Here is a 25337-nt window from a genome sequence, read left to right on the forward strand (position 1 = left end):
TGTAAAACTGGCACCTCAGGCAACAGCCTTCCCCCGGTATGCAGACGGAGGTTAAAGGTCCTCCCACACAGGCTTTTCACGCAAGCGTAAATCATGATTGAGAGCACTATGTCATGCCGAGGACCCAGTCCCTTTTTCGCGCTCCAAGGCTCCGCCCCTCACGGCCAATCAGTACGCCTCTCCCTTTGCAATGACCAATGACAGTGAGCTCGGGGGGCGTGGCCGGGCGTCTGGGGGCGCGGCCTGGCGCTGAGAGAAGCGGCGGGGCGAGCCTGGGGCTCCAGTGAACAGCGAAGCCAGAAGAGTATCTCGTGCGAGCGACGATTGGAGGCAGCCCGGGCCCGGCAGTCCCTGAGATGGCACGATGGCTGTGGCCATGGTCGAAGTATATCAAAGAGCGGGCCTGCCGCTACCTGCTGCAACGCTACTTGGGTCAGTTCCTCCAGGAGACTCTCAGCCTGGATCAGCTGAGTCTCGATCTGTACAAGGGCAACGTAGCCCTGAGGGACATCCACCTGGAGACCTGGGTAAGGAGCCAGGGTCCATCCTGGGGGGAGGCACCGGGGAAGGGGGGAATCACAGCGACCCTGAGGCTCCCTGATGATAGGAGCCAGCCCAGAGGACCGGGCTCCGAGGGTGGAGAGGCCGGGGGGGGGGGGGGGGGGGGGGGGGGGGGTCCCTGTCCTTTCACAGGTGTCAGGGTCTCCGACTGGCCTCCCCAGGTCCTGCTCAGATAGCCAGAAGTCGGGCGGGAAGGGGGTCTCCGTCTCCACCTGGGCAGAGAAGAAGCTGAGGTTGGGGAGGGGGTGTCACTTGTCCCGAGTGCCGGAAGAGGCTGGAGTTTAGGTGCTGGAGTGAGGAGGGGGTCGGGGATCGGAGCAGAAAGGTGAAGGCTAGAGCAGGGTTGGCAGGGGTCGGAGCCAGGGGGAGACACCTGTGGGAAAGGTGCCTGACCTCCTGACCCCGCGAGCCTGGCTCCGGGGGTGGGGTTCCCTGCGGATGTGGATGTCAACAAGCGTCAGCGCGCTGTGTTGATCAACTCCTCCTGTGACTGTTGCGCTGGGCTGCTTCCTGCTCGGGCAGAGGGGGCCGGTCCCAGGGCTTAGGGGTGGGGCTTAGGCGTTAGCATCCCGGCCTCGAGGGGGGCTCTCGGGCGGCGGGGAGACCTTGCCTGGGGTCTAGAGGAGGGAGGAGTAGTTGGCGCATCAGGCAGCTTGCGGCTGGGTCAGAGGCCTGGAGTTGAGTTAGTGAGGGGTGGGGACTCATCTGGGTTGTTGCAAAGAAGCCACCAATTAGAGGCCCCAGCTCAGGGCTGGCCGCGACTGGTTCCATCCACCTAGGCAGAGTAGCTGGGGTGGGTGGGCTTGAGGTCAGGAGGCTAGCATTCCTGCCCAGCAGACCAGAGTGGGGTGGGGGTGGGGATTAGGGATGGGGGGTTCAGAAGAGTCACATGGCCACCAAGCGTGAGGGGGCTGTGGCTCTGGGTAGAATGAGGTGGGCTTTGGGGTCCCCTGGCCTTCCCAAGAAAACTGGGCCAAGAGCTCAGGGACCCTGGACCCTCTAAGCTGCAAATTCCAGGGTATGGGAACTTCTCTGACCTTGAACTCTCTTGGGTGGATCTAAGACCCTCCTCGTTCTTCTACACTTCTGCAAAACACTCTCACTGTCCCCCACCCACCCGGCCTGGTGGGCGTTGAATAGAGAAGGAGCTGGCCTGGGTGGGACTCTGTAATCTGCCTCTAGTTGCACTGCCCCATAAAGACCCCAGAAGAAATCAGTGTCTAGACAGCCTGGGGGAAGGGATGAGTCCTGGGTCCTTGCCCTGAGGCCTCAGTTTCCCAGCCTGGATCTAACGGCTGTCATGTGCAGACTGTGTGTTTAGGTTCCACACGCAGAAAGCAGGGACCAGCTAGAGGTTCACAGGTCTGAAGTCAGACCCCTCTCTGACATTCTTGAACTCCCCCACCTCTGCCAGAGTGAGCCTGCCCTGACCCACCCCTCCAGCTGCTGGCTCAGGCTGCCCAGGGCTCTGACCCGGGAATGCAGGTGTTCTGCTCTCGTTAGGTGTCACCATGTCACCAGCAGTACACATGGGGTTGCTGTGGGCCCCATTCTGTGCTGGCCTCACATTCTCAGCTGTGCTTGAGCCCTTTGGTTTTTGGGGTGTTTTGTTGTTTTTTTCCTTACATCAGATGGGTAATGTGCCTGTGCCGGAGCAAGGTTTTAAAGGGTGGCATGTGTCATACAGAAGCGTGAACCCCCGATCATCACAGTCATGAACCGGAAGAGGATCACCCACTGTGTCAGTTTGTCTCCTTGAGGGTTTTCTCTTGCACTGACCCTTTTTTCCCCAGCATGATGTCCTTCTCCAGGGACTGGCCCTCCTGATAACATGCTCGAGCACGTGAACGAAGTGTCAGAAGTCTCACATTCTTGCTTCTAAGGAGCACTCAGGCTGCATGTATTTGCAGACAGATGTGTCTTTTGGCAGTCCGTGATAGAGTCAGCGTTATTGGCCAGCAGCACAATCCAAAGGCATCAGCTCTCCCATCTTTCTTACTCCTTGTCCAACTTTCACATGTGTACAAAGCAATTGTGAATACCATGGCTGGGCCAGGCAAAACCTCAGGCTTCATTTTGACTCATCATGACCCGTTGTTGTTCTTGTTGTTGCTATTGTTTGGTGCTTCTCATAGACGACTCATAGTGACCCTCTGAATGAAAGGCCTGAGCATTGTTCATAGAGTTTCCGGAGGCAAGCCATTTCAGAAGCGGATGCCATTCCTGCTTCCAGGCTTGTTTTAGTCGGGAAGCTCCAGCAAACACTGTCCACCAAGCAAAACTGCCCCAGAAAGGATTTTTTGTTTGATTTTGGTTTTTATTTACTTGAGTGAAAGTTTCCGGATCATATAGTTTTGTTCACTTATACATAGGTGTGCCTGATACATTACTTGCTATGCATCGGAGAGCTGGACAAGGACCAGGGATGATAGGAGAGTTGATGCCTTTGAACTGTGGTGCTGGAGAAGAGCATTGAATAGACCATGGACTGCTAGAACAAAAAACAAGTTTGACCTGGAGGAGGTGAAGTCAGGATGCTCCTTGGAGGCAAGGATCCAAAGCTTTGTGTGACATACTTTGGACATGTTGCAAGGCAGGATCAGTCCTTAGAGAGGGACCTCATGCTTTGGAGGGTAGAAGGACAGTGCAGGAGAGGAAGACCCTCTATGAGGTGGATTGATTCCGTCACTAGGGTAATGGGGATAGGTGTGTCAAGACAATAAGATTGGCAAAGGATAGAGCAGGGTTTAGGGCTGTTGTACGTAGGGTCACTGTGCGTCATAAGCACATAGCAACAACTACCTTGAAATTGCAGGAGTAGAATGGGCAGTCTTCTCCTATACAATTAACTGCCTCTGAAAACCTGCTGGAGGGTCAGATATGAGTTGGTTCACAACAACAACCTTGAGATTAATTAGACCTGAGACATTTGCTGCAGAGTTCAAGGACTGCAGTCTTCAATATGGATCGAAGCTCAACATCAAGAAGACAAAGATTCTCCACACTGGGCCAATTGGCAGTTCCATGATAGATGGAGAAGAGATTGAGGTTGTTAACAGCTTCCATTTACTTGGTTTCACAATCAACCCTCTTCGGTACCAACAGCCAGGAAACCAAAAGACTAATTGCATTGGGAAAATCTGTTGTCAGGGACCTTGCCCCAGAGTATTGAAGAGCAGAGTTGTCAGTCTGGAGACTAAGGTGTGCCTAATCTAGGCCATGGTTTTTGCAATTACTTGCTATACATCAGAAATCTTGACAATAATTAGTGGTAATAATTAGATGATAGGAGGAGAATTGATGCCTTTGAGCCGTGGTGCTGGAGAAGAGTGTTGAATATACCATGGACTGCTAGGAGAACAAACAGGTTCATCCCGGAGAGGGTGAGACCAAGCTGCTCCTTGGAGGCAAAGATTCTGAAGTCTGACATACTTTAGGCACGTTGCAAGGAGGGACCAGTCCTTAGAAAGGGACATCATGCTTGGGAAGGTGGCAGGACAGTGTAAGAGAGGAAGACCTTGGATTAGATGGATTGAGTCCTTGACTTAAGTTAATGGGGGTGGATGTGTCGGAGACGATGAGGTTGGCTTAGGACTCTGCTGCACTTACCAGCAACAAGCAGTGAAACTTATGCCCCAGCACTTTACTCTCTCAGGGGGCATCAGTGCTGGGTGGCACTTTGTAGAGTCCTTCACAGCTGACTTGCCCAATGCCGTGCACGCAGGTAGAGACGCCCCTAGGCCCTCAGTGGTCAGCACATGGACGGTGCACAGTATTTCTGAAGTAAATGGTCGGGAGCACTCGTGCTGGCTTGAAGGCTCAGGCTCCCGTGAGGGGTCAACAGGACCAAAGGGAGGTGACGTGGGAGGTAGGAGGAGGGCAGCGGTTTTGGGGCTTCCCAGCTGATGTGCCCTCACCCACTCCCAGTCTGTGAACGAGGTGCTGGAGTCTGTGGAGTCGCCGCTGGAGCTGGTGGAAGGCTTCGTGGAATCCATCGAAGTGGCCGTGCCCTGGGCCTCCCTGCTCACCGACCACTGCATGGTGAACGTGAAGGGCCTCCAGCTCACCCTGAAGCCCCGCCAGGGCTCAGGTCAGGACGGGAGGACAGGCCCAGTGGGAGGAGTAAGTGAGGAGGGGCTTGGGGTCCCAGGAACTGAACCTGAGCCCCTCTCCCCACCCACAGGCTCAGGGGCAGCTGACTCACAGAACTGTGGCTCCTCGTCCATGACCACGAGCCTGCAGATGGCCCAGGAGTGCCTGCGGGATGGCTCGGCAGAGCCCTCGGAACCGCCGCAGCCCCTGGAAGGGCTAGAGGTTTTTGCCCAGACCCTGGAGAGTGGTAAGGGGCCCTGCCTGCACCGTGAGCCCAGGAGCAGGGGCCAGGGCATAGCGATTCCATAGTGCTCCCTTTGACCCTGAAACCACTCTCCCCCACCCCCCTGCAGTGCTGCAAAGGATCAGAGTGGTCTTCCAGGACACCGTCGTGCGGGTGGAGTGCACGCCAGATGGCCAAGAACAAGGCCTGGCACTGGAAGTCCACGTGCAGAGGTGGGCTGGCGCAGGCAGTGGGGGCTGCAGAATGGTTCTGCCCTCACCGCTAGGGAAAGGAGGGCAAATCTGGTGGGGATAGAAGGTTGTGCTATGAACCTGGAGTGGTGGCCAGAGACCTCAGTGACGGTCTGAGGAGCAAGGGCAAGCCTGAGTGCCTGGCAGGGTGCAGGGCCCCAGGATAGCGGGGTGTAAAAGCAGACAGTATTGGGGAGACAGGACACAACTGCACCACACCTCCTCCCGCCCCCCAGATTGGAGTACTGTGACGAGGCCGGGCAGGACCCCAGCCAGGAGCCCCCGATGGATGTGCGCCAGCCTCCTGCCTTCCTCCACAAGCTGCTGCAGCTGGTGGGGGTCCGCCTGTTCTTCATGGAGATCTCCGAGGTGGGAGGCCTGGCACCCAGACCAGAGTCCTTTGCTCCTTCTATTCTGTCCTCTGATCCTTGACCCCTCAGGCTCCCCCATCCCTTCTCATCCGCCATGGCTGCCTCCATCTTTCTGACCCCCCTCCCATGTCCTCTTGCCTCTCAGGAAGATCCCCAAGGCCCCCTTCTACAGATCGGCAGCTTCTCAGGGTACATAGAGTTGACGGTGAAGTTGAAGCAGAATGAAGCCTTTCCTGGCCCCAAGGTACGTCCCTGGGCTCCTGGGAGGAGGACAGGTGACCCATTCTGACACTTGGAGAAACCGAGGCTCAAAGAGGCCAAGTTCGATGGCCAGGATCATGCAGCAACCTGCAGCAGAGCAGGTGGTTGGTAGCTTAGAGGGCCTGGGTGTCATCTGACCGAAGTCACTGTCCCCTTTGTCCTCAGCTGGAGGTGGCTGGACGGCTGGGCTCCCTGCACCTGCTCCTGACTCCCCTGCAGCTCCAGCAGCTCTTGGACCTGCTGCAAGCCATCAACTTCACAGGTGAGGCCTGGGTGCTCCAGGGCTGGGCTGGTAGAGGTAGGCTGGCCAGTGGGACCGATGTGTCCTCTTGCAGACCCCAAGGGCCCACGTGACAAGCTGAGCAAGGGTCGCCCACTGGGCGTCGAGGACATGTGGCTGATTGAGCAAGACCTGAATCAGCAGCTGCAGGCAGGGACGGAGGCCGACTCCGAACTGGAGTCCCTGGATCCTCTTGCCAACCTGGACAGCTCCGGTGGGTGTGGCTGGGGGCTGGGGGAGGGCGGTTAGCCAGAGTGAGCCCCCAGCCCTGACTCTGGCCTCGCCCACAGACCTCTTCTTCTCCATGCCTGGCCTCACGAGCAGTGTGACCTCAGCCATCTCGGAGCTCTCCCTCTCTGACGTGGACCTGGGTTCCTCTGTGCACAGTGCCACAGCCCCCCGCCGCCCCTCAGCCCACACCCGCCCAGCAGGTGAGCCGGGCCCCTCGGGCAGTGGCCCAGGTGACACCCCTACCTGGACGGTTCCCTGGTGATACTCAGGGCAGAACCAGTCACACATGTTGAGACCCAGCTTTCCACTTCCACAAAGGTCCCCTGAGCTCTCTGGACCCCATGGTGTTCTGTTTGATGGGGGTTCTGTCATGTCCAGTCTTCCAAACAACCAGGAGAGGACTGAACCCCTGCAGGGCCAGGTCCCACAGAGCAAGGTGGGGGCAGGGCAGGTTAAGCCAATACAGTCTAGGGGATACCAGGGCTCTTTCCAGCATGGTGTCCAGCCTAGGGTACCTGTGAGCCCGGGGAGCCTTGGGTAAAACCTCTGTCTCCTCAGGCAAGGCGGCCCCCACACCCCTCCCAGACACCCTACGCCCTGACTCGCTGCTGAAGATGACCCTGGGGGGCATTTTGCTGACTGTGCCTCAGACGGCCACCCCAGGAAGCACACCTGACCTCACCACCTGCTTTTTTGCCGAGTTTGACGCCACCAAGGAAGGACCCTGTGACTCCCACCACCTCCGGGGGCGCTTCCGGAAAGCCTGTCCCTGGAGCCACATCCGGTATGAGCCTGCGGCCAGGACCTGAAGAGAGGCACCCACCCCCCCAAGACCCTCCCCACGCCCCCGCCTCTGATGCTTGGTCTTCTGCCCCGCAGGCTGATGGGTGCAGCCATGCAGCTGTCCTGGGAGCTGCGGACAGGGGCCAGGGGCCAGAGGACCACCAGCACAGATGTGTGCTTTGGGCAGCTGGAGGTGCTGGAGTGCCTGTGGCCCCAGGGAGCCCCAGAACCTGAGTTCACAGAAGTGAGGAGCTGGACGCAAGCGGGAGGGGGCAGGACCTAGCCACTCCCAGCCGCAATTGCACTCACTGTCCTGTCCCATCTCAGGTCTTGAGTTTCCCCAGCGTCTGGGGCTCCCAGGACTCCACTCAGCCCTGTGCCCACCTGCGCCACACACAGACCCTGCGTCGCGTGTCGAAGGTGACTAGCCCTCACTCCAGGCCCTACCCTCTGCTCTGCTTTGTCCTTCATGCTTACTCTGCCCAGACTCGGCCTCTTGCGCTGTGGGATCTGATATCTTTCTACAGCCCAGTCATCCTGAATCCTGGGCCTCCTGGCTGCCCTGTCCAGCTGCCCCTTTCCAGAAAGTGTCAATTTAGCAAACCCTGGGAGCACTGACACTTCTTAGTAAATAAACTCAGGGGTCATGTGACTACATCAGCTGGGGTACCTTGGCACTCCCAGCCACCCTAGAGGACCTCTTCCTACCCTGTCCTCACTAACCTGAGCATTCTCACCTGCAGAGCCGACCCCGGCGCCAGCCCACCTACTACTGCCACTCGGAGCTGGTCCTGGAGCTGGCTGACTTCCAGACAGACGTGGAGTTGGGGGCCCTGGAACGGCTCACTACCCTGTTGTGCCAGGCCACATCCACTCAGCCAGACCCTGAGGACTCCGTAGGCCTGATGGTGAGATGCCCAGCAGCGCCAGGCAAGGGTGGGCACAGGCCCTCAACAGAGAAGTGCAGGATGGGGGGCTGGCAGGCAACTCGGACTCACACCTCTACCTTCACGCAGACAGAGCCTCAGCGAGCCCTCGAGCAGCGGACCGTGGTGTGGCTGTCCGCACCCCGGGCCACACTGCGCCTGTACTTCCCCATCGCAGACCTGCGGCCTGAGCGCGACCCCTGGGCTGGCAGGGCTGTGCGGGCCGAGAAGCTGCGCCTGGAGCTGAGTGAGCCCCAGTTCTGGTCGGAGCTGAGCAGCGGGCCAGGCCCCCCTACTTCCACCCGCCTGGAGCTCTCCTGCTCTGACCTGCATGGTAACTCCTCTGGGATCCTGGGTGCCCCTGGGGCACACCGCAGCCTGGGTCCTCACCTGTTCCCTGGGCTGAGGGCAGGCCCAGGTCTATTCTTTTAAGTGGCAAAGTGCACAGGCTTGGTCATCACAGTGAAGGTCTGGCCTTATACCCTCGTGGCCAGGCCTGGGAAGAAGGGCAAAAAGACAGCAGTGTCCACCTTCCTCTGGCCCCCAGGCACCTACGAGGATGGAGAGAAGGCACCTATCCATTGTCTGCGTGTCTCCAAAGCGCTGGATCCCAGGGGCCCTGGACACAAGTACTCTCTGCCCCAGTAAGTGGGCCTCCCCTAGGGGCAGGCGGGAGGGGAGACCCTTCAGACCTGTGACAGACCTGTGCCCTGGCAGGGTAGTAGTGACCTTGAACCCATGGTGCTGCAACACACTGTTGGATCTGGGACTGGATAGGGAGGACCTGGAGGCGACGGAGAACCCCTGCCAGCTGCCGGAGCCCTCGCCCTCGCCCTTCTCTTCCAAGAGGACCATGTACGAGTCTGAGGAGGTGAGGCACCCTGGCCGCCCCGGCCCGGCTCTGCCTGGGAAACCCACAGGTGTGAGCAGGACCACGGCCAGGGAGCGAATTTCTAATGGCAGTTTCCCTGGGAGAGCGAGGTCCTCCGTCAGGACTCTGAGGCTCGTGCCACCTTCACTTTCTGAGGAAGGACACATGGAGGCCTTGGAATCCAGTTTCCTAAAAGAGTTTCAGACTGGACTTGAGCCCAGCTCTGTCACTCTGCAGTTGGGCCATGTTGGAACATTAACTTCTTCGGGCTCAGTTTCTCTGCCTGTAAAGTGGGCACGATTCCCAGCCTGAGGCTGTTGTGAAGATGACAGAATCCCTCAGAACTCCTGTACATGTCCCAGCCCGGGAGGATAGAGTGTAAGCCAGGGCCACCTGGTCCAAAGCCCAGGCCCAGCTCTGCCTCCCAGCCCGCTAATGTTGGGACTCCCCACACCCTTCTAGATGGTGATCCCTGGAGACCCTGAGGAGATGAGAGACTTCCAGCGCCACACCCTGTCCATGTCCCGCTGCAGCGTAGAGGTGACTCTGCCCAGCGCCCACATCTTCCTGCCCAGCAAGGAATTTTATGAGCGCATTTACAACAGGTGAAGCCGAGGGATATAGGGGGAGATCAGCAGCTGGTCTTGGCCTTCCTGACCTCTGTCCCCATGCCACATCTCAGGATCAACAACGACCTGCTCATGTGGGAACCTGCTATCCTCATCCCACCATTTGACCCCTTCGCCTATTCCACTGGCTTTACAAGTCCTTTCAAGAAGTGCAAATCGGCCTTCAAGCTGGGTACGGGGTGCCATGGGGGCCTGGGGGGTCGGGAGCCTTAGCATCTGGAACATCCCGATCTTCCCACTCTGACCTCCATCTCCCCCTACTCAGATTCAGACTCGGAGGACGAAGACTGCCCCTTCTTCTCCGCGGGTGCCTCGGGGGGCGACCGGCCCCGGAGCTCTACCCCTGAGCCTTCAGACCCACACAACCAGAGCGGCTTCACCACACTTGTGACCGTGTTGAAGGGCCGGGTCACTGCCCTGTGTGAGAGCAAGGTGGGCACCCTTCCAGGGGACCCCGGGCCTGCCTCCGGGAGAGGAAGTCCTGGAGCAGGGAGCCCCTTCCATGACATCAGCAGCTCCCAAGGGGCCGTGGAAACATGTCCATCTACCTGTCCCATCCTCAGCCCCATGTGCCCTCCTGCCCACAGTCCACTTAGCAGCACTGTCAACCCAGATCCCATGTGAGCCTCAGTCCCCAATCCCCAGTCCTCAGTTCCCGGGCAGGACACCCTTTTGGGAAAGGTGGTAACTGCCCAGGGCTCCCCTGGACTTTGGGGATGACCCTAGTCAGGCCAGGGCTCTGAAACCCCTTGTAGCCCGAGGGCCAGGCAGCTATCAAGCCAGATGGCCTGATCAGGTGATCTGTCCACAGGGTGAGGATGGGCAGCACCTGGAGGCCAAACACGGGGAGCTGGTTCTGGACGTGGACCACAGCACCCTCTTCTGCGTCTCCCAGCACCTTGGCCAGCCGGGGCTCGGCTATTTCTGTCTGGAAGCCGAGAGAGCCGAGCTGTACCACGCAGGTGTGAGGGCTGGGCTTGGGGGATCCCTCAATCCTGGCACATGACGGCTGGGGGTTGGGGTCTCTGGCAGAGGGGATTTGGGGATGTGTGAGGACGGGATTAGGGATCCCTGGTGGCTGAGGTTAAGTTCCCCAGCAGAGGGGATCTAGGGGCATGTGAGGGTGGGATTAGGGGGTCCCTGATGGAGGGGTTCCTAGAATATGAGGCTGGTCAGCTTGGTGGGTGCTCACCCAGCTCCCTCCCCAGCGGCCGTGGATGACTACCTACTGCCCACTCACCTGGAGCTGCCCAGCGTCATGCCCCCTGCCTACCTGGCCCCCACCATCTACCCCTCGGAGGAAGGGGTCACTGAGCTGGGCTCGTTGGGCCCCAGGGATCAAGGCCGGACCCCCCCCATGCTATCCACTGCTGTGCGCATCCACTTGGACCCTCAGAAGAACGTCAAGGTACAAGGACAGTCACTTCCCCAGAGTGTGACAGGGCTGTGACCCTGTCACCTTGACAGTAACCTTTCCTCCCATCCCCTACCCCCAGGAGTTCCTGGTGACCATGCGATTACACAGAGCCACCCTGCGGCATCGCATGGCGCTACCCGGGCAGAGCTGGTACTCCCAGGTGAGCTCCCCTGGCTGGGAGGCCGCTGGAGGGGCAGAGGCAGGAGCCCTGGGCTCTGTCGTGAGCCGCCGTCCTGGGGGTTGTGGTGCTGGGTGGCAGGTTGGAGCAGGCAGGAGTTAGAAGGGGGTGATCTACCTGCCCCACCCCACAGCTCCTGGAGTTCTTGGACGTGCTGGATGAGCCCGTGCTCGGCTACCTGCCCCCATCTGTCATCACAGTCCTACACGTACACCTGTTCTCCTGTGCCATGGACTACAGGTACCCAGGCCGGGTGGACCGGGGGACCCCCCAAGGAGGTTCGGCTGTAAGGAGCCTGCCTCAGCAGACTGTCACCCTCAGGCCGCTCTACCTCCCTGTGCGAGTCCTCGTCACCGCCGAGACCTTCACGCTGTCCAGCAACATCATCATGGACACCGCCACCTTCCTGCTCAGGTCAGCACCGCCTACTGGCTGCCGCCCTGCTGAGCAGCTGGGGGTGGCCCACCCCTGGAGCTTCCTGGGAGTCACTCACCATCCCTGACTTCCAAGAAGTTCTGGAAGGCGGCAGGAGCCCTCTGAAGAGAGCCGGAGAGTGTTCTCCTTGACAGAACAGAGGCCAGCTCATGCCTGAGGGTTGCCCAGTGGACACAAGGATAAGGGATCTAGAATCGGGCACCTCTGTAGCGTACCGGGAGTTCTTGGGCAACGCACATGGTTAAGTGTACTGTTTCCTTATGCCATAGTCAGGAAACCTCAGAGCAGAGTTGCACACTGATGCATCAAGGTTGCCATGGGCAACAACGCATTGTTGTTCAGGTAACAAACTTGAAGAGAGCCTTCAGGATGGGATGCGGCTGACTGCCGCAGGTGTCCAGGCCTGTGAACCTCCAGGGAGGCGTGGTTCCATCTTTCTCCCATGAGGCGGCTGGCACGTTCTCACCTCTTACTTCTTGGTTAACTGACATGCACTTAAGCTTTGCACCACCTGAGCTCTCTCTGAAGAACCCAAATACCCTCACAGTGTAACCGGAGCCAATAGGGACAGCCCACCCAAAGAGGCCAGTCCTTGGAGGGGGGACATCGCATTTGGAAAGTTGGAGGGTCAACAAAACAGCAGAAGACCCTCAACGAGATGTGTTGACACAGTGACTGCGGCAGCAGAGTGTCAGATAAATAATTAGGGTGGTCCCCAGATAGGACAAGAGTTCAGGTCCGGTGTTCAGGAGCTCGCTGTGAGTTGCACTCAATTCAGCAGCCCAGTGGAGCTGAAGTAAACGGTGGGGAGATGCCGGGATATGAAGTTTAGTGAAATCACCACAAACCTACATGTTAATAAAATAAACCGGCGAGGGAGTGCTTTTACACATCTGTGTGTGGCTGCACGGAAAATCCTGAAAGACAGTTTCCTCAGAATTTGGGGTTAGAGATTGAGTGATTTTCACTTTTCTTGTTGCTACACCCAAAAGTAGCTTGAAGGAGCTCGTTTCAGATCAGTGTTACAATGAGGTTTTAACAGGATGATAAATAATACTATTAAGAAAGGACACTCCCTCCCAGGGCTGTTTTGAGGCCCAGGAGAGGTGGTGGAATTGGGGGTACTTTGGGAACTCAGAGTGCTGCCCAATGCCAAGCCCACATGCACTTAGTATTGACTCTCTACTGTAGACCTGCGTCCTTGGGTACTGGACTGTTATCCCCATTGTATAGATAGGAACACTGAGGTCCGAGAAAGATTGTTGCCATTTCCTGTGGGTTTGGGGCTCCCGTGATTGTTGTAGCCTCTGCCTCTCAGGAATCCCAGTGGGCTGTGGCCCCCGGGCCTCTCTCAACCCTGCTCTCCCACCAGGTTCATCCTTGATGACTCCGCCCTGTACCTGTCCGACAAGTGTCAGATGGAGACCCTGAATCTACGCCGAGGTGGGCAGGACAGGCTGGGTCCCCTTGCCTCTGTGGGGCCCGGTGGCACTCAGAGTCACTGCTGCCCTCACCCAGCAGGTGGCAGGTCCCTCAGCCCCCAGCCGTGGTGCGCACACGAGGCTGTCCCCAACCCTCCCTCCGGTGGCAGGCAGGGGCCAGTGGGCAGTGGCCACGTGGCCCTGAGGAACTTTTTCCTCCCTTCTCCAGACTACATCTGCGTCTTGGATGTTGACCTCCTGGAGCTCGAGATCAAAACCTGGAAGGGAAGCACGGAGGGTAAACTGGTGAGTGGCCCGCCCCTCAGGGCCTTGGAGGCCACCTCTCCCCAGGTGCCTTCTCCTCACTTCCGCCCCCACAGAGGGAAGCAGCAGGCACCGGGGGACACACCACGCTCAGGTCCTCAATGGGCCTGCCTGTGAAGTGGGACAGCAGGCTCTGCCTCGCGGGGCTGTGAAGCGGAAGCCTCACTTTGACTCAGCTGTTCATTTGTTCTTGGGTGGAGGGAGGCCTGTGGGATGCACGCCTGGGAGGGAGGGGCGGCCCTGACGCCCCCCACCCGCCCTCCACAGAGCCAGCCGCTGTTCGAGCTGCGCTGCGCCAGCAACGTGGTGCACATGCACAGCTGTGCCGACTCCTGCGCGCTGCTGGTCAACCTGCTCCAGTACATAACGAGGGAGGGCGACCTGCATCCCCCACCCCGGCCCCCCAGCCCCACGGAGATCGCCGGCCAGAAGGTACAGGTGAGGCCTGGCCGCACAGGTGCCAGAGCTTGGACAGGCCCCCTTCCCTGGCAGGGGGAGCCCCGGGGGTGTCCCTGCCGAGTGCCACTCACTGCTCTCTCCTCCCGCCGGCCCAGCTCTCTGAGAGTCCTGCCTCCCTGCCTCCTGGCCCTCCTGTGGAGACCGCCCTCATCAACCAGGGGGACCTGACTGATGCCCTCCTGGACTCGGGGCGCAGCCCACAGGAGCTGGCCCAGCCATCAGGTAGGTGCTGTGTACAAGGGGTCCAGTGGACATGGGAGCTCCACACTTCCCCTCCTCCCAATACTGACTTGTCTCCCATAGGTCGCCCCCTTCCTCAAGGCTCCCCTGTATCCGTCTACCTGTTCCCTGGGGAACGGGGCAGCACGCAACCCTCTCAGCAGTGGGCCAGGGCCTTTGCTGGCTGCCTCCGGCCAGAGGAAAAGGACCAGCAGTCAGAGGGGGACACCCAGGACAGTGATGAGTTCTGTATCCTCGAAGCCCCTGGCATGGGCATCCTGGTATGTGGGGTAGGGCCCCCTAGAGCTCTCTGAAGTAGGGGGGGCAGCAGCCCATCACCACCTGGGGGATACCGGGCCCACAGTGTGGTGACAAGGGGCTTTCTAGGAAGGGCTGGCATTGAGCAAAGGGATGTGGAGGACAGTGTGGGGCTGGTGACAGGGTGAGAAGTACCCAGGTGCTGACCTCCGACACCTGGCACCAGTGAGGAGCATGCCGACCCCTCCCCTGGGGGCAGGGGTGAGAACAGGAGCGAGGCTCTGCCGATGGTGGCCCAGGAGGGCCATCCCATGTCAGAAACTGAGACACTGACGGGGCTGACCACCACTTCCTGCCCACCCTTCCCCACAGCCCCGAGACGGAGAGCCGGTGGTGAGGCAGCTGCATCCAGGCCCCATCATCATCCACGACGGCCACTTCTCCCGGCCAGTGGGCAGTACAGACCTGCTGCGGGCACCCGCCCGCTTCCCTGTGCCCAGCAGCCGTGTGGTGCTGCGCGAGATCTCCCTAGTCTGGCATCTCTACGGTGGCCGAGACTTTGGCCCCCACCATGGCCGCAGGTAAGGGAGGGGCTGGGCTGCAGTTGGTCCCAGTGGTGATGGGGCTCTGCCTACCTCACGGGAGGGCCTGCAGCAGCCTGGGCCTAGGGCACTTGTCTCCGACAGAATCCCCCAGCTACACCCAGACTGGAGGGGGAGGAAGGGGCTCCTCTGTGTCAGCTCTCACCTATTTTTCTTCTTAGGCTGAAAGCCAACCTCTCCGGCCCCAGGAGCTCCCCGTCCCGCTGCTCCGGCCCCAACCGGCCCCAGAACTCGTGGCGACTGCAGGGGGGCACCGGGAGGCAGCACAACGTCCTCATGGAGATCCAGCTTAGCAAGGTGAGCCCCGCGGAGACCGGAGAGCCACAGACACACGCGGTGGCCGCGTGCCTTCACCGTGCTGGGGACGAACGCCATCGGCCTCATGCCCAGTGGGATGAGTGCGTGATGGGAGAGGGGCTGAAGCAGAGATGGGCCCCAGGAGGGTGCAGACCTGGGCGAGGTTCCACCTGAGCAAAGGCTGAAGAGCTGAGGGTGCAAAGCTGAGTTCTGGAGGCAGAGACCCAGCATGGGAGCCTTTCCCCCCAGAAGCTGAGGGAGGGAAGGGAGGTCAGAGTTGGGGGCACGGAAGGTGAGTTGTGCCCACAGTCCCAGATGTTTTGGCTTTCCTGAGTGAGGTGGGGGCTGTGGGGAGCCGGAGGGTCTGCTCTTTGCTGTGGTCCAACCTGAGTTCTCGGGTGTCTGCAGCTGCCAGAAGGGCAAAGGCTGATGTGGCCACGGAGTTGGGGGCTTGGCAGGTTGGGAAGAACTATGTGAGCAACCAGGGAGCCAGCGAGGTTTCCAACTGAGAAAGGAGCAGGCAGGAACCACCTACGACCCCTGCCCAGGCTGCCTCATGCAGGCCACCCAGGAGGCAGGAGGCAGAGGCCTGGAGAGGGGGTGAGGGCACCAGCAGAGGATGGGCAGGGAGAGGCGGGCTGAGGGCTCTGGACACCTCTGCAGTGGGGTCCTGTGTGGCTTCACTGCGTCCAGGTGGCCAGAGGGCAGGTGCGAGAAGTTTGGTGCAAGCAGAGCTGGCAAACATGGCCAGGGGTTGGTCGGAGCCCAAGGGAGGAGCAGGTTGTTCTGTGGGCGTGGGGACAGGTGAGAAGTCACAGCCTTGCCGTGGGATCACACGGATGTGCACAGGAAGACTCCCACCCCCAGCTCAGACCTCTGCGTCCCCCCAGGTGAGCTTCCAGCACGAGGTATACCCCGTGGAGGCCGACCCCAACCTAGAGGAGCAGCCGCTGTCCCGCCAGGTGTTTGTGGTGCAGGAGCTGGAGGTGCGTGACCGCCTGGCGACGTCCAAGATCAACAAGTTCCTGTACCTGTACGCCAGCGAGCGCATGCCGCGGCGCACCCACTCCAACATGGTACGGCCGCGGGTGTCCTCCCAGGAGGTGGGCGGGGGGCCGCTGCGCACCCACTCCAACATGGTACGGCCACAGGGGGCCACCCTGGTCTGCAGGACAAAAGGGGACCCACCTGCTGCTTTTCCCGCCCCAGCTCACCATCAAAGCGCTGCATGTGGCCCCCACAGCCAGCCTGGAGGACCCCGAGTGCTGCCTCCGGGTGTCCTTGATGCCCCTGCGGCTCAACGTGGATCAGGTGAGTGGGCAGAGCAGGCAGAACCCCAAGAGACCCCCGTCTCTGAGCTTGAGCTTGAGCCTGACCCGTTGCCACCCCCTCCCCCATAGGACGCCCTCTTCTTCCTCAAGGACTTCTTCAGCAACGTGGCAGCTGGCATCAACCCCATGGTGCCTGCAGAGAGTGACCAGACAGGTGCGGAGGGGAGGGCTCGGGCCTCCTGCCCTCTCGGCCCTGGGCTCACCCAGCCCCGGTCCCATCTCGTTTCTGTGACCTCCCCACAGCTTACCCCAAGGTCTACGTCCAGCCCAGAAGCTCCCAGGACGGGCAGCCCAAGGCTGCAGGGGCGGAAAACCCGCAGAAGGCCTCGGGCAGCAGCCGCAGAAACTCATACTCAGAGCAGCAGCCCATCTACTTCAGGTGGGCCGAGGACCCCCGGGGTTGGAGTGCCAGGCAGGGGTGCTGGGCAGCGGGGCTGACAAGGACCCTTCTCCCCCCAGGGAGTTCCGCTTCACCTCTGAGGTGCCCATCTGGCTGGATTACCACGGCAAGCACGTCACCATGGACCAGGTGGTTAGTAGGGTGGCCGGCCTGGGTGGGGCCCAGCAGGCTCCCTGGTAGACCCTAAGCAGGGTTGGTCACCCCAGATGTGTCAGGGCCACTCTGAGCCAAGGCTGGGGACCACACCGTGCCTGTCTCCTGTGGCGCCCTGTGGGCCAAGGTCCCCATCCCCATGATGTCCCCCGTGGCCCTCTTCCACAGGGCACGTTTGCGGGTCTCCTCATCGGCCTGGCCCAGCTCAACTGCTCCGAGCTGAAGTTGAAGCGACTGTGCTGCCGGCAGGGGTACGTCCCCACCTCACCCCAGGGTCTCCTCAGGGCCCCCGTCCTTCCTCTGCCTTCCTGCCTGCCTCTGTGTCCGTGGTCAGGGCGCCACCTGTCCCTCATCCCTGTGCTGCCGCTGAGTGGAGCTGTGGGGTCTCCTGACTCGTCCCCTTCTCACTAGGCTCCTGGGCGTGGACAAGGTGGTGGGCTACGCCATCAATGAGTGGCTGCAGGACATCCGCAAGAACCAGCTCCCTGGCCTGCTGGTGGGCGTGGGCCCCATGCATTCGGTCGTCCAGCTCTGTAAGTGAAGCATCCAGGAAGCTGTCTAGAAGCGGTCACAGGGAGTGGCTGGGAGATCCCGGAGCAGGGGCAGTGGGCAGCCGTTTCTGACAGCCTGTCTCTGCCCCAGTTCAAGGCTTCCGGGACCTCCTGTGGCTGCCCATTGAACAGTACCGCAAGGACGGGCGCCTCATTCGGGGGCTGCAGCGAGGGGCCGCTTCCTTTGGCTCATCCACGGCCTCCGCCGCCCTGGAACTCAGCAACCGCCTGGTACAGGCCATCCAGGTGAGAGGGCACCGGGCCAGGCGGACCCCACTCCATCCAGAGATGCGGGGCGGGGAGGATGCAGCCACAGAGCAGTGGCCAGCGTGAGTCCGAGCCAGGCCAGGGTGAGCCTGCAGGTCTCAGCTCCTGAGCCGGGTCACCCCCTGGGTGAGCCACACGAGACCCTGCTCACAACTGTCCTTGTGCAGGCCAGGGGCACAACTCCAAACCCACCAGAAAGCCCTGGTTCATTCATGCACACCCAGAAGGGTCCTGGGGGTTCTCGGGGCACTGTGCTAAATCCCAAAGGATGGTGCTCCTCAGGTGGACGCGAGGGCACAGAAAGGCAGCACGGTGCATGCTGGAACTTGCAAGTCAGTGGGGTGCAGGCTCACCAGAGACAAGGTTGGGGGGTGAACAGCCAGAGTTTCCTGAGGGTCACATGTGGGGATAGAGAGGACAGAGGAGTATAGGACAGGAGGAGGAGGCTCTCAGGGAGTTGGGGGGTTGTTGAGTCCAGGGCTCTGCTGGGACCACCCACAAGCCAGCCAGGGGAGGGCCAGACGCTAGTGTGATCTCTGACCTGCCTGGTGGGGCCTTGAGGACGGATGTCTGAGCAGGACCTCACAGCTGTGGGAGGTTCCAGATGAGGCTTGGCCTGACTGGGGTCCGGTTCTGACCCTTTAGACTGGCTCTCCTCACCCCGTGTCCCTCATCCCCCTACCCCACCAGGCCACAGCCGAGACAGTGTACGACATCCTGTCCCCCACGGCCCCCATCTCCCGCGCCCTGCAGAACAAACGCTCTTCAAGGAAGCTGCGCAAAGGCCAGCAGCCCGCTGACCTCCGGGAGGGTGTGGTCAAGGCCTACGACACAGTTCGCGAGGTAGCCCTCCCCCCTGACCCCCACCTTTTCTCTCCCAGCTCCCCCGTCCCCTGGGCACATTGTCCACTGACCTCTGACCCCCGCAGGGCATCCTGGACACGGCTCAGACGATCTGTGACGTGGCATCGAGAGGCCACGAGCAGAAGGGACTGACGGGCGCCGTGGGAGGCGTCATTCGCCAGCTGCCGCCCACCGTAGTGAGGCCCCTCATCTTGGCCACGGAGGCCACATCCAACCTGCTGGGGGGCATGCGTAACCAGATCCTCCCGGACGCCCACAAGGACCACACCCTCAAGTGGCGCTCCGAGGAGACCCAAGACTGAGCCGGGCATCGGGAGCCACGGCCACCACACTCGCTGGCCCTGGGGGGCCACCACTCCTGTGCCTCCCACACACGGGGCCCACCACCGGGCTGGCCCCTCAGAGGACAGAACCCGGTGCCAATCGCTGTGAGGTGGGGCCGCCCGCCCTGGGGCCCAGGCCCCATCTCTGCACTTTTTCTGGGGTGGGGAGGGAAAGGACATAACCCCCCCACCACCACCACCTGGGTCCACACTGCTGCCTTGTCCCCAGACGGAGGCTCTCAGACCCTCGGACGTTCAGACCTGACCCCACACAGCCAAGTGTCTTTCTGTGTCTCTGGGGGTGGCAGGGAACAGACACTGTGTGGTTCAGTGTATTATTTTTAAGCTCCTTGAGCAGGCAGGTTACTGTGTCTGCATGAAGTGGAATAAACTGTGCCCCCTGCCAACTCCATCCTGTGGGCAGCCTGGCCTCTGTCCGCCCAGCTTCATCTGACCACAACGCCCATCTCACCGCCAGGGGGCGCCACACCCTCCTGGTTTGGCCAGCAGGCCCTGGCCCTGTGACCCTGCTCTCTAAACCTTGGGACCCCTAAGGGAGCTCTGGTGGCCTAGTGGCAAGACGCTGCACTGCAATCCCAGAGGGATGTGGTTCAAATCCACCAGATGCTCTGCTGGAGAAGGAGGGGACAACCTCCTCCTGTACCAGTCAGATCTGATTTGACGGTACACATAAAAATAATACAATAAAAGTTAAAAAAAAAAAACACACAAAAAACCTTGGGGCCCCTGTGACTCTGCTCTCAAAACCCATACCCCCAAGTCAGCCGACTTCTGCAGGGCTGCTCCTCTAAGAGAAGGCCTCTGACCCTCAGTTCCCATTCTATCCTGGAGTTCCATCTCTGTGCCACTGGAATGGGACAGAAGCAGTACTGTCCTGGGGCTGGAAGGGGTCCTCGCCACCAGAAATGTCTGTTCAAGATTCCTGCTGTGTCCCCACCACACACACACAGAGAGAGAGAGAGGAGCTCTGGCACCAAGAGAATAGAGGACAGGCACCCCCGAGAGGGGGCCGGGGTACTTCTGCGAACCTGCCCCACCCTTAGGGCCACAGTCCAGGGTTCCTGCCCTTCGCCCGCTCTTGTGATCAGTATTGACCGCTGGGGTAATCATTAACCACCCCGGGGCCGGGCCAACGGCTCAAAAGGCAACTGGGCCCAGGGGTACCCCACTTCCTCCTCATGCCCCAGAGCTAGCCAGGATCCAGGTAAGAGCCATCCCCTCTGCCCCATGCTCTTGAGCCCAGTGCCAGGCCCCCCAGCCATTATCTGCAGAGTCACTAGCCCTCCTGAGGAAGATAGCCACAGTGGGACCAGTCAGCCCTGTCCTGACGGCCTCAGTTTCCCCTCTGGGCCGGGGCAGCAGCCCTTGATACAGCATTTAGGAACTGGGCTTCTGAGTGTCCACTCTCTCTGGCATATTTCTTACACCCTAGACAGCTCCTGTCCTCAGTGGCAGAGATGGGAGGGCCAACTGCAATGGGGTGGGGTGGGGGGGTTTCAGAGCTTGGCCACCTTTGTGCATTCAGGGACTCCTCATTCACAGCTGGTGCATCCAGAGAAGAGCTCTTCAGGAAGGCTTTCCAGGCAGCTACTGTGTGACCATGGGCAGTCTCCTTTGCCTCTCTGAACCTTTTGCTACCTGTGGACCTGGTTCCACTCTAGACGTTCCTTCCTTCTCCAAAAGTGCCCCAGCACCCCCACCTTGGGTCCAGGCAGGCCCCAGCACTGAGCCTGTGACCAAAGCCTGACTGGTCTCTCCAGTCCGTGGGCCGCTCAACTCCAGCCAGGTCCAAGGGCTCATGAACCCTGATTTACATAAGGCACTTGTAGCAGCTCAGAGAGGTTAAGCTACTTGCTCAAGGGTCGCCCAGTTCCCAGGCCCTGGCTGTGTTCCTCCTGCCAGGCGGCAGTGAAACTTCCCGAGAACTGCCGTCAGAGTCTGCAAGTTCCTGTTCCACATGACCATCTGTCTGCCCCCATCGCCCTTCTCCTTTATTATCCCCCTTTGTCCCCTCTTTTCTGTCTCCTCTCCCGCTTCTTTGATGGGACAATCATGAAACTGGACATTGTGGGGTCCCTTAAAGGAGCCCTGGTAGTACAATGGTTAGAACACTCCTCTGTTAATGGAGAAGCTAGTGGTTCCCACCGTGAGCTGTTCGTAGAGAAAGATGAGGTGATGGGCCTCCTTTTAGACTGCAAGTCTTAAAAAGTTTATGAGGCCATTCTCAGGGTCGCTAGATGGTGTGAGTAGGGTTCCCTAAGGCCAGCAGTCGCGTGCTGCAGCCCCGCTGTCCCTCACTCGGTGGCTGGGAGAGTGGGCAAAGGGCAGAGGGTAGAGGGTGGAGGCCAAACCTGAAACCTAGAAGCCCAGCTCTGCTGGGAAAGCAACAAGGAAGTGGGGCCACAGTGCAGCCAAAGGCTGCTGGGAGCTGTAAAAGGGAGCCGCTCCCCACTTTTATGGGGCAGGTTTGGGGCTGAGGCTGGACTTCGCCCAGACAAGGAGTGCTGGCGTCAGATGGGCCACGGGGCGTGGGCCCCAGATAAGAAGACTCAATAAAAAGACCATGGTCATGGGGGCCACGAGGATCTGGTGGGTTGGTATAGGTTGTCCCCCGATCCCCGCAAAAGGGCCAGGTAGGCAGAGCTCAGGTCTCCAATGGGTTCCCACCCCTTGTAACAGCAACTCCATGTGGAAGTGCCCACTGGTTCCAGTGGGGCTGCTGTTATCTGGGGTGGGGGCCAGGACCCACGCAGAAGAGGGGAGAGCTGCTGGCTGACCATGGGCCTCTCAAGGCCAAGGACTGAGGACAATGGCGGGCCGCCACGGCCGAGTGCACAGGGCTCTGACCTATGAATTGACAGCCAGTGCCTCGGCTCCCTCTGGCTGCCAATTCCATAGGTCACAGGTATGTTCGCCTCAATGCCAACCGCCAGGACCTGCGGGGACAGGGGCAGGGCGATGGGTGCCCTGCAGGCCACCTGGACCTCACTGCCCCAGGGTAGCACACAGCTAAGACCCCAACCCCCTCCTGCCCCATTCCTACCTTCCCACCTCCCCTCCTGCCATCCTGAACTGCTGGGAGGGCTCTGCGCATGCTGTTCCCTCTGCCGGGGAACCTCTCCCTGCTTTTTTGTCTGGCTACTCTTACTAAGCCTTCCGGACACTGCAGCCTCCAGGAAACCTTCCTGACTTGGGTCGAGCTGTCCTGGTTCCTCTGAGCACCCCACCTCCCCACACTCGATTCTACCCCAGCCCCAGCTCAGTTCCCAGCACGCTGTTTGCTGGATGGATCCTGACAATTCCTCTGGCACCTGAGGCTACCTGACCCCAGGGGACAGGGACAAGGACAGAGGATAGTGTCTCCCCTTCACCCCTCTGTCTCCGCACGTTCCCCGCGGTGGTGTGGGTCTCTCATACCAGGGGTGGCCTTGAACAAGTGGACAAGATGGGCCACTCATCCACCCCAGTCTTCCTCAGGAACCTCACTCCTGCCTGTACCTCAAGGACCAGGTTTCTGGGAAATTTTCCTGTCGATACGAACACCCCTATTACCACTTAAATGAAACTTGGAAACACAAATCCAGAAATAAAGTGCTTTTAATAAGAGGAGGTGGTTCTCAAGCCTTTTTGTGCGCTAGGTGCCCGCGTGTATCACCCACACCTTCTCACATCTTACTCTGTGGAGTCTGTGTGGGCGATGAACACGTAGCTCAGAGAGTGTGAGCATCTCACAAAAGTCACACAGCAAGCTGGGGACCTTTTCCCACTGAAGAATCCAGTGTGGCCCACAGTTGGCCAGCTCCCTGCCCCAGGCCCCTGTGACACTGTTTCCCAGTGTCCCTAGTGACAGCGGATTCCTGGCCATCACCACCGTCCTCCTGCTGAGGCCCAGCTCAGGTACCCCTCTCATGACCCTCCAGTGACCCTCCTCGGGCCTCTCCCACCATCTTTATCTCATCCCATGCAGCCCACAGGGCTTATCTTATCCTCCAGCTGCTCCCAGACGCCTTGAGATCGAAGTCCGTGACTCACTCATCTTTCCTGGCCCGGTGCCCACTGAATGTAGTAGGAGTTCAAGGTTTGCAGGTGGAATGGTGGGACTTGGACCTCAGGCCCTCTGGGGTCCTGTGTCTGCTGTCCAGCTGCAGGCCCAGACCCTACACTGGAGTCCTTCCTGGTCCTGCAAGGAAGCCTCTGCTATTCCAACCAGACATAAGGAAAGAACATACGGTGGTGCAGTGGTTAAGACAACTTGGCTGCTGAAGGGTCAGCAGTTTGAACCCCGGGCTGGCTCCATGGGCGAACGATGTGACAGCTTCCATAAAGGTGACAGTGTGGAAGCACGAGGCATGGTTGCAGCGGACTCCGTGGAAGTGGATGTGGGTTCTGTGGGTAAGGCAGGAGAGGGAGCTCAGGCAGCACCACAGTTAGGTTTGGCTGCTAACCAAAAGGTCCTTGGTTTGAATCCACCAGGTGCCTTGGGGGGAGGGAGACCTGGTGGCCTATCCTCAAAAAAATAACCACATACAGGGTGATTTCAGTCTGTCACAGGAGACGTTGAGTCAAAATTGACTCCAACAACTAGGAAGAGACTCAGGTAGGCCCGGTTCCCAGTGACACAGCCCCCTGACCTCCAATGACCTTGTGGCCTTCTCCAGAAGGCCCTAGGTACTTTCTAGACTAGATCCAACCCCACCATGTCCCAGCTGGCAAACTCCCTCCCTCGGGACACACATCCTCTTGCCTCCAGTCAGCTCTCCCACTCTGCACCTGCCAGCTCCCATGATGCTCTGCGACTTTGGTTCTGAAAACCAACCACTGACCGCTGCCCAGTTCCCAGGACCCTCCACGGGGTCTCTGGGGCTCAAAGGCTTCATGGAAGTGACGCTTCCTCTTCTCAAGAAGCAGCTGGTGGGTCCTGCTGCCAACCTCTCAGCCGGCCAGTACACGACACACCACGCCACCTTGGTTAGTGGCCCCAAATGCCTCATCACCAACACCTGACCCCTCCACCGGCCTGTGCACCCCTGGGGGCAGTGACCACTGGCAGGCAGAGCTGCTGCTGTTAGAGGCTGAGTTGGTTCCACCTCACAGGGTTCGAAACTCGTCCTACCTGCGCCCTCTTCACCTTCGCGCCATGCTGCGGTCACTGGACCAGCCATCTCGTCGAGGGCCTTCTCTTTTGCTGGCTCTCTCCTTTTCCAGGGGTGACATCTTTTTCCAAAGACTCCCCTTTTCTGACAACATGCCCAAAGTGTGGCATAGCTGTTGTTGTGAGATGCCATCTCGTCGAGTCTGAGCCTTCCCTTACGCCGTGCCAACCCCACACTCACTGGTACACTGAAGCCCCTTAGTGCAGTCACCGTGTCATTCCATCTTGCTCAGCAAGTGAGCCAAAGGTCAGCCGCAGGCAGGAGAGAAGACTTGGGGACGGGGGGAGGCCACCTTTGTCTCCGTCATCCTCATCACAGACAGTGAAAACAGGCGACCTGATGTGGGCGTAAGTTGTGTTCCAGCAGCACTGAGAGGGCTAGGGCTGAAGTGGGGGGCCTGGCTCCCCCAAGAGAGATGCACTGGAGATGAGGCCCAGGGATGGGCGGGGAGCACTGGACGAGGTGGGAGTGACCGGCTGGGAAGAAGCTGATGGGTCTGGTTGGGAACCAGAACAGCTTGCTCGCCGCATTCTCATCCACCAGGGGGCAGCCGGCCCGAGTCCCTGAACCGCCAGGCCCAAGTCTCAGCCCCAAGCTTCCCGCCTCCCACCTCCCAGAAAGGCCTGAGTCCAGCCTGATAGCAGGCAGAGGCAGAGCCCTCCACGGGGCCGCTGGCTCTGGGCCCTAGACCATGTGCGGGGCTCTTGACCTTCCCAGAGGCCGTGTGTGTATCAAATATGCTTCTCTGGGGGAGACCGCTGGGTCCTGGCCATAAACATCAGGGTGGAGGGCCAGAGGGAGGCCGAATTTTTGGTTTTCATTCTGTTTTGGAGAATTATCAAACCTTCAAGTAAAGTTGCAAGAACCGTGCAATGAACACGCTTACCCTTCTACTGGATTCACCAACAATTAGCAGTCACACAGCTCTCTCTTCTCTCACTGACTCACGTGCACATACACTGTTTTAGCTCTGCTGGCCTAGTGGTAAGAAGCTGTGCTGTCAACCCAAAGGCACAAGGTTTGAATTCACCAGCTGCTCTGCAGGAGGGAACTGGACAATCTCCTCCTGTGCAGTTTACAGCCTCTGAAAACCCACCGGAGGGCAGATACGAATCAGTTCTGACTCGATGGTACACAACAAAAACACTCCGGTACTCTCCTCCCTCACGGATGCTTCTATGTTGC

General features: G+C 59.6%; 1 protein-coding gene across 1 annotated transcript; it reads left to right on the forward strand.

Moving 5' to 3' along the window:
* The first annotated feature begins 332 nt into the window (after positions 1-332).
* Positions 333-18957, forward strand: ATG2A (autophagy related 2A). The gene is made up of 41 exons (XM_006901465.1): positions 333-527; positions 4489-4651; positions 4745-4900; positions 5007-5109; positions 5364-5496; positions 5644-5742; positions 5925-6021; positions 6095-6253; positions 6330-6470; positions 6829-7054; positions 7150-7297; positions 7381-7473; positions 7797-7961; positions 8070-8313; positions 8527-8623; positions 8697-8850; positions 9313-9455; positions 9533-9678; positions 9745-9911; positions 10291-10441; positions 10688-10887; positions 10976-11056; positions 11208-11314; positions 11396-11488; positions 12882-12952; positions 13160-13236; positions 13522-13686; positions 13809-13935; positions 14017-14213; positions 14563-14771; positions 14954-15089; positions 15980-16165; positions 16299-16400; positions 16490-16574; positions 16664-16799; positions 16880-16952; positions 17142-17224; positions 17385-17506; positions 17616-17770; positions 18482-18634; positions 18721-18957. Exons 1-41 carry the CDS (start codon positions 357-359, stop codon positions 18955-18957), a joined length of 5751 nt encoding a protein of 1916 aa, XP_006901527.1. The 5' UTR covers positions 333-356.
* Positions 18958-25337: the final 6380 nt, after the last annotated feature.

The sequence above is a fragment of the Elephantulus edwardii genome, unplaced genomic scaffold (assembly GCF_000299155.1).
Source record: "Elephantulus edwardii isolate Elephantulus edwardi_28Jun2011 unplaced genomic scaffold, EleEdw1.0 scaffold00328, whole genome shotgun sequence".
Classification (NCBI taxonomy): Eukaryota; Metazoa; Chordata; class Mammalia; order Macroscelidea; family Macroscelididae; genus Elephantulus; species Elephantulus edwardii.

Bases quoted from the DNA above. Each gene is read 5' to 3' on its own strand.
- ATG2A (XM_006901465.1), top strand. From the start codon at position 357: ATGGCACGATGGCTGTGGCCATGGTCGAAGTATATCAAAGAGCGGGCC. The intron at 7,055-7,149 runs GTATGAGCCTGC...TCTGCCCCGCAG, and splicing joins TGTCCCTGGAGCCACATCCG to GCTGATGGGTGCAGCCATGC. The intron at 8,851-9,312 runs GTGAGGCACCCT...ACACCCTTCTAG, and splicing joins CCATGTACGAGTCTGAGGAG to ATGGTGATCCCTGGAGACCC.